The sequence below is a fragment of the Myotis brandtii genome, unplaced genomic scaffold (assembly GCF_000412655.1).
Source record: "Myotis brandtii unplaced genomic scaffold, ASM41265v1 scaffold144, whole genome shotgun sequence".
NCBI classification, from domain to species: Eukaryota; Metazoa; Chordata; class Mammalia; order Chiroptera; family Vespertilionidae; genus Myotis; species Myotis brandtii.
In genome coordinates this window covers 1,711,901-1,720,255 of record NW_005355159.1, presented here as the reverse complement: position 1 = coordinate 1,720,255, position 8,355 = coordinate 1,711,901, and the positions used below count along the sequence as shown (strand labels likewise).

Sequence of the window (8,355 nt, the reverse complement as noted above, 5' to 3'; positions counted from 1 at the left end):
GGAGGAGGGCGGAACACAGGGGCTGTGCCGGGTCCTGGGATTCAGCCCAGCTGTGTCCTAAGGCTGCTCAAGGCTGACGACCCATCTGTCTCAGGCAGCTGCCTTCCAGCCCTGTCCTGAGCAGGAGTCACCTTCTGTCCTGACCTGTGCCACCCCAGACACTCCTCGGGCCCTCACCACACTCAGAGAGCAGTGAGGAGCATCTAACAGCTGAAATACTAACACTGCATTCGGAAGCACTGGCACTGCATTGTAAAGTCTACAGGAGTATTTTAGACAACAATAACCGCTAACCTGTACTGAGCACTTAGAGTGTCAGGTTCTAAGAATATGTCATCATTTAATCCCTATGACTGCTCTATGGGGTGGGAACTATTGTTAACCCCATTTTAGAAATGAAACATTTTGGCACAGAGAGGTTAAGTAATTTCCTCAAAGTCACACAGCTATTATGTGGCAGATGTGAATCCTGGCAGTCTGGCTCCAGAGGCCACACTCTTGATCAGTGTATTATAAGTCCCTCAATTTAAATGTACACAAAACGGTAACAAGCTAATCAAATATAAGATATCTAATTATTATTATTGATGTTCATCTAAAGCTAAACAGAAATAAGAACAATTGAAACATGAATATAAAGCTCCCATTCTACAGCAGATCTCTGGATTGCCAGGAATACATTTTGGATTGCCAGTGGTAGTCTCATTATCCGGAGTCCGCAGGTCCCCAGCAGGCTACCTGTCCTCGGGGAAAGGCTGGGCAGTGAAGCGGCAGCAGCCGTGCCTTTGAAGGCCCACCAGCAGAGGACTGAGAGCCCCAGGGCTGTGCTTCTCCTGGCACCTTCTAGGTCAGTGGTTCTCAACCTTCCTAATGCTGCGACCCCTTAATACAGTTCCTCATGTTGTGGTGTCCCCCAATTTCATTGTTACAAATTGAACATAATTAAAGCATAGTGATTAATCACAAAAACAATATGTGTTTATCTGTGTGTTTTCTGATGGTCTTAGGCGACCCCTGTGAAAGGGTCATTCGACCCCCAAAGGGGTCGCGACCCACAGGTTGAGAACCGCTTATCTAGGTGGTCCCTCTGAACAGGAGGCCTCCACTAATCACAGTGCAGAGGAAAGCAGACCAGCAGAACTGACTGGAAACAGTTAAGACCCAAATGCTCCCCTTCATCCCCGGGCTCCAGGCCACCCCCGAATTCCACCCCAGAAGAAGGCACTGCATTTATTTACCAGGCTCTCATCTGGCCTCAGGTGCACCTTCTTCATCAGGGAGCGGGTGAGGTGGTTACACAAGGAGACAATGCTGAAAGAGAGCTGAGGGAGGGAGAGAAGAAGTGCCAGGTGAGAATGTGCACAGAGACCCCGGAGGGGACCAGGAACCTGGGTCCCCTGCACCCGCAGCTACCCCCCCCCCACCCCACCCCTAAGCCCTGACACACCTTCCACCGTCTGCGGACATACTGCTTCTTGAAGTTCTCCAGGTTGACCACGGACTCCCTGCGCACCAGGGCTTGCTGGTTGTCCACCGGCTGGGAGACAAAGCAGAGCATGGTAGCTGACACTGAGCTCTGGGCAGCGGTCACCCTCTCCACAGAACCCCCAACCACACGCCATCCTTAGCCTGTCCCTGGCATCCCTGCCAGACAGCGCATGCAGAGGGATATCACACTGAGGACAACGTTTACAGATATCTCAGCTGTTCAGGAGATGCCCTGGTGCCCCTGAGCTATTATTACCGGAGCCAGATGCACATACTGGCCAGGGCAGAGGCTGAGCTCCCGCAAGAAGAAGCGAGGGAGGCAGGGCTTTCGATCACAAATCACTTTGGGAAAGGGTTATTGTATAGTAGTCTAGGATGCCCACTGTGCACTGAGCCTGATGGGCTTTAGTGAAACGGATGCCTTGCTGGCAAACAGGACATTGTACTCCATTCAAAAATAAATGGAAGGAAATAGGGGCTTTGATGAAGGTCAAGAGGAAACGGAATGTGTAGTTGCCAAGAAGTCTGGATGACTTTTCTGAGCCTCAGTTTTCTCATCTGTAACATGGGGATAATAAGTAACACTGTATATCAGGGTTATTTAGGATTAAATGAATGTGGGTATGTAAAGTGCTTAACCTAGAGATGCTCAATAAATAAAAATAAATTATTGATAGCCTTCCTGCCTTCTCATTCCTTCTTTTTAAATTTTATTTTATTTTAAAAATAGCTTAGAAAAATAAAAAATAAAAAAATAGCTTTATTTTTACCAAAAAATTCGAACATATTTAATGTATACAATTTGATGAGTCAATTCCCTCTTAATTCTTCCCCTTTTGTAAATAAAACACAGTTTTCTGAGACCAAGAGATGGGTTTTGTGGTTCTGTGAACCTTCTGAAATGGTTTATAAATTTTAGTATGTAAACTTGTAGATGAATATTCACAGCAGTATCATTCACAATAGTCAAAAAGTGGAAACAGCTGAAATGTACATTAACTGATGATAGACAGACAAAATATGGTCTATCCACACAATGGAAAATTATTCATGAAAAGGAATGAAGTAGTGATCCATGCTGCACACGCATGAACCTTGAAAACATTATAATTGAAAGAAGGCAGAAGCAAAAGGCTACATATTGTATGATTCTATCTGTATCATATGTGCAGAATAGGCAAACCCATGGAGACAGAAGATAGATTAGTTGCCAGGGGGTGGAGAGAGGGAAGAATGGGGAATGACTACTAACGGGTATTAATAAAAGGTTCTGGAATTATATAGTGATGATTGCTGCACAACCTGTGAATATACTAAAAACCACAGAATTGTATACTTTTAAAAGATAAGTTTATAAAATGTGAATTATATCTCAATTAAATAATTTAGAATTTATGTACAGATATACATTTCTTCTGAAGAGAGTCAATAGCTTTCACCGATTCTCAAAGGGTGCTGGGACCTCAAGAAATGAACTGCCCAGGATGGTCCATAAAGTCCAGCTCTACTTTTCTCTCTGCTCTGAGCGCCTCCACACAGCAACGCCTCATTTGGCACCTCAGTGAATGTGGGGCGAGGCAGCTCATTGGTTCCTGAGTGCTGGACTTACTCCTAACCACATTTGTTTATTTTCCATCCAGTGGAAGCCGGTGCACGCTGCTGGCCCTCACTGCCCTGGACTTAACATCTTCCGGCAGGAGGCCCTTTCCATGTCCACCCAACCCCCATCGTCCTGGAAGGCCTCTGTGTGTTTCAAAGCCCAATTCAAATGTGACCTCCTTTAAGACAACTTCCAAGAAACAATGTCACTCTCCCCAACATGACCAAAACACACGTGAGCTCCCTTATTACATATATCAACCAACTCAGTCCCACTAGCGGAAAACAACCTGAGGGCACAGAAATTTCTTCATGTGTTTGTCAATGTTCCTGGCCCTACCTCCTTCCCACTCAAAGCATTCAATAATGGGTGCTTAATAGTTGTATGTGGAAATTGTTTCCCTGCGCTGTTGAAGAGACCAACTGGAATAAAACCTAGGACTTAGGACCTGCTCACTCCTGCCAATGAGAGACCAGGCACCTGGGTCAGCAGCCATGACACCATGACAAGGTGTCATAACACCATGACTCCCCACAGCTCTGTCTGAGAGTCAGCAGAGTTCTGTGGGGGGTCAGAGAGGAGAGTGTACACAACCTTGACACGTGAGAGAAAGCCAGGGCAAGTCACCCTCCCAAACTGGAACATAGTGGTTTAGATCAAAGGGCGCAGGAGCAAAGAAGGGAGGGAGAGGAGAAAGAAAGATGGAGAGGGAAGAGAAGAGCATAGGGCACCGAGGGGAGCATCGGGCCAGCTCTCCCACTCCTTCCTTAATTGCCTTCACCTCCTCTGCCATACCTGCAAGCCCGGCCCTGGGTCGAGGACTCACCTGGAAGGGAGACGCAGAAGAGAGCAGAGCCTGCCCATTCCTGGTATCACAGCCTTCCAGCAGCTTCCTGACACTCTTAGTGGAACTCAACACGTTCACCAAGACCCCCAAGGCCTGAACCACCTGGGTCCTTCTCCAATCTGATTTCCTCCCTCTCTCTTTCCTATCGCTGTGGCTCCCATCACACAGGTCTGCTTGCTAGTCCAGGAACCCACGGTCTCAGGGTTTTGCCCCTGCTCCTTCATATTCACTTTGTCACTTTTTTCTGGTCATTGCTTAAATGTCACGTCCTCGGAGAGGCCTTCCTTGATCATCTATATAATAAAAACCTAAGCGACCGTTACAGCAGAACAACCAGAATGACCAGTCACTATGATGCACACTGACCACTAGGGGCAGACGCTCAATGTAGGAGCTTCCCCCTGGTGGTCAGTGCACTCCCACAGGGGGAGCACATCTCAGCCAGAAGCTGGGCTCACAGCTGGCGAGCGCAGCGGTGGTGGCGGAAGCCTCTCCCGCCTCCGCGGCAGCGCTAAGGAGCAGCGAGCCGAGTGGTAAGGAGCAGCGAGCAGGCGGGTGGTAAGGAGTGAGGGGTCCTGGACTGTGAGAGGGTGCAGGCCAGGCTGAGAGACCAACCCCACCCAGTGCATGAATTTTGTGCACTGGGCCTCTAGTCTTATATAAAATAGCACCCAGCTGCTCCACAGAACTCACTGTGCCTGTGCCCTACTTTTTCCCAGCATGTGTCACTGTCATTTTATTCTGCATTTATTTGTTTTTTTGTTAGTTCCCCTCTCCTGCACTTCCCAGCAACTAGTGTCTCCTTTCCAATGTGATTTCCTGCCTCCCCCCGGCCCAATCCACAGAACATTTCTACCTCTAACTTCACTAATGCCTGCAATTCACCTTTGGCCCTAACCCTTGCAGGGACACTTGCACTGCATTTGGAGAGTCTGATGAGGCAGGAGGAGTCTATCCACTTACTGATTGGCACCACTGCCAGGAGAGAGATGCCTAAGCCCCATGGCTGGAAGGTCAACATGCAGGCTAGGGGAGTCCCGTTTATGAGAATCCCATCTTCCAACTGGTCTAGCAATGCCAGTGACAGCAGAGAGGCCCAACTAAAATATCAGGTGGGATCACTCACAGAGGCCATTCATGGGAGGTGATGCAATTCCTTCTAGGGCCCTGTCTATATGCTACATAAAACAGCATGAACTCTGAGGAGGCCACCGGGGCTATAAATCTATCAGCCTGGCCTTTCCTAACCAACGGCCTCCTTGGTTGCTAAGAGAGCTCACCAAATGCTGACACTCTCATCTAAGCCTTGAAAATCAGAGATGTAAATTCTGCAGTGAAATCTGTTCCCAGAAGGAACATGGCACTAACACTTTTGATAAATTGAGAGTATGAGGGGGATGGAGCTATGTTCTGCCTGACCCCACCCCCATCTCACTGCAAACAGACAGTGCCCACCTTTCTCCAGCCTGTAGTCCTTGGGGATACCAGAGAGTCTGGGCAATTTTGACCAGGCTCCTAGGAGCATTTGTGTGTCTCAGAAAAATGTCAGGGAGGCAAGAAGACAGAATGCTGTGGCCGAAGTCAGGTTTTGTTTTGCAGGCGCAAATGCCTTTGAAAAAGCCCAGTGGGGTGACCTAGGTCAGCGCCCTCATCCACAGAGCAGGGGGATGAAGCAGCAGCCATCCTCCAGGCATAAAAAAGACCCTGGCTCTTCAGAAGGGCGGAAGCCTCTCCCGCCTCCGCGGCAGCGCTAAGGAGCAGCGAGCCGAGTGGTAAGGAGCAGCGAGCAGGCGGGTGGTAAGGAGTGAGGGGTCCTGGACTGCGAGAGGGTGCAGGCCGGGCTGAGAGACCAACCCCACCCAGTGCATGAATTTTGTGCACTGGGCCTCTAGTCTTATATAAAATAGCACCCAGCTGCTCCACAGAACTCACTGTGCCTGTGCCCTACTTTTTCCCAGCATGTGTCACTGTCATTTTATTCTGCATTTATTTGTTTTTTTGTTAGTTCCCCTCTCCTGCACTTCCCAGCAACTAGTGTCTCCTTTCCAATGTGATTTCCTGCCTCCCCCCGGCCCAATCCACAGAACATTTCTACCTCTAACTTCACTAATGCCTGCAATTCACCGTTGGGCCTAACCCTTGCAGGGGACACTTGCACTGCATTTGGAGAGTCTGATGAGGCGGGAGGAGTCTATCCACTTACTGATTGGCACCACTGCCAGGAGAGAGATGCCTAAGCCCCACGGCTGGAAGGTCAACATGCAGGCTAGGGGAGTCCCGTTTATGAGAATCCCATCTTCCAACTGGTCTAGCAATGCCAGTGACAGCAGAGAGGCCCAACTAAAATATCAGGTGGGATCACTCACAGAGGCCATTCATGGGAGGTGATGCAATTCCTTCTAGGGCCCTGTCTATATGCTACATAAAACAGCATGAACTCTGAGGAGGCCACCGGGGCTATAAATCTATCAGCCTGGCCTTTCCTAACCAACGGCCTCCTTGGTTGCTAAGAGAGCTCACCAAATGCTGACACTCTCATCTAAGCCTTGAAAATCAGAGATGTAAATTCTGCAGTGAAATCTGTTCCCAGAAGGAACATGGCACTAACACTTTTGATAAATTGAGAGTATGAGGGGGATGGAGCTATGTTCTGCCTGACCCCACCCCCATCTCACTGCAAACAGACAGTGCCCACCTTTCTCCAGCCTGTAGTCCTTGGGGATACCAGAGAGTCTGGGCAATTTTGACCAGGCTCCTAGGAGCATTTGTGTGTCTCAGAAAAATGTCAGGGAGGCAAGAAGACAGAATGCTGTGGCCGAAGTCAGGTTTTGTTTTGCAGGCGCAAATGCCTTTGAAAAAGCCCAGTGGGGTGACCTAGGTCAGCGCCCTCATCCACAGAGCAGGGGGATGAAGCAGCAGCCATCCTCCAGGCATAAAAAAGACCCTGGCTCTTCAGAAGAAGCACTCCGGAAGATTTTCTTTAAATACCAGGCCTCCTCTAGAAACTGCAAACAGATTGCAAGTTTTCAAACCTCCATCTGTGCCATTTCTCCAGCCCCATCCTCCACTGAAAACCAGGGACACCTGGGTGCCCACTGCCCTCTCCTGTCCAGGTCTGTTACTCTAGCCCCCTCTCCCCCGATCTCTCTATAGGCAGCCCCTCCACCTCTGCCTTTTGCTGGCTGGTTTCCTGGCTGAAGCCTAGACTCTACCTAGACTCACCTCCCGAAAGGAGCCTGTGAAGCTCACAGGTGCCTGAGTCTCTGCCTCCTCATAAACGGGTGGGGAGAGCTGCAGAAACCATGTGTCCCTGCAGGTTGTCCCTACATCAAACAAAGTCAATGGAAAGAGGCAAGAATGCCCTTTTCTTTGCCTGATCTGGTCTCACTTTTCCCAGTTAGGTCTCAGCATGGAAACTCTCACTTTTAATCCACTCTCCAGGGCCTTCCGTCTTCTGAGCCATTTTCCGGCCCCAGGAAAAGCTTCCAAAGCTCCCCCTTCTGTACTTCACAGAAGACAGGCGACTGGAGAGGCACAACAACCAAATGCCACGTGTGGACGCTGTTTGGATCCTGATCTGAACAGACCAACGATGACAGATCATCCTTGAGAAAATGGGGACACGAGTATGGAATGTGCATCCAGATGATATTAAGGAATTCATCCTGATTTTGTCAGGTGTGATAATGACACGGTAGTAATATTAATAGGAAAAGTCCTTATCAGAGATTCCAGCTGAAGAATTTGTGAGTTAAATAAGTCTGAATTTGCTTTTAAAATACTCCAGAAAAAGTAACGGTGGAGATGAATGAGACAGAACTGGCCACAACTTGCTCACTGTTGAAGCTGGGTAATAGGTACATAGAATTCACTACACTGTTCTCAATACTTTTTGCAGGTTTTGAAAAATTCCCATAACAAAAAGTTAAAAACAAAAACTCGCTTTTTAATCTCTGTAATCTTCTCTTTAATTTCCATTTCCCAATCCAGGGTCCTGGTCCCAATCTGGGTTTATCCCCAGCCCTCCGAATTCTACTTGGCCGTTCTCCAAGGCTACGGTTTGGGGTGGGGGAGGGGAGGGTGCTGAGAATGTTTCTGCCCTTGGCCTCCCCTCTCAACTTTTCTCAATCAGAATTCATCTCTCTCCTGTTGTCTGGAATATTGGGTACCTCTATTTATCACCACGACCTGTCCCGTCTCTCAGTGGGTTAGGTCCCCGTTTATCCCAGAAATGGAATCTTTTACTCAGGAGTTGTCTTGTCCATATCTGTCACCTCCCTCCAGAGCCGAGCACAATCAGTGTTTGTTCCACTGAACTGGCCCCTTCTGCTCCTCAAATATGCCCACTGCTGGGTCTCTGCTCCAGGGCAGAGCCTTCTCCACAGGCCAAGAGTTCCACAGACAAAGGAGAAAAGGCCAT

General features: G+C 48.7%; 1 protein-coding gene across 2 annotated transcripts in view; it reads right to left on the bottom strand.

Annotated features, from left to right (window-relative positions):
- Nucleotides 1-8,355, bottom strand: part of DAPK2 (death-associated protein kinase 2) — a 109,917-nt gene that overhangs the window by 2,165 nt on the left and 99,397 nt on the right. For both annotated transcript variants that reach the window (XM_014535481.1, XM_005861074.2), the window contains 2 exons: nucleotides 1,448-1,537; nucleotides 1,239-1,322 (listed from right to left, as the gene is read on the bottom strand). In XM_014535481.1, the coding sequence (XP_014390967.1) occupies nucleotides 1,274-1,322; nucleotides 1,448-1,537 (139 nt within the window). In that variant the 3' untranslated portion in view covers nucleotides 1,239-1,273. The remainder of the gene's footprint in view (nucleotides 1-1,238; nucleotides 1,323-1,447; nucleotides 1,538-8,355) is intronic.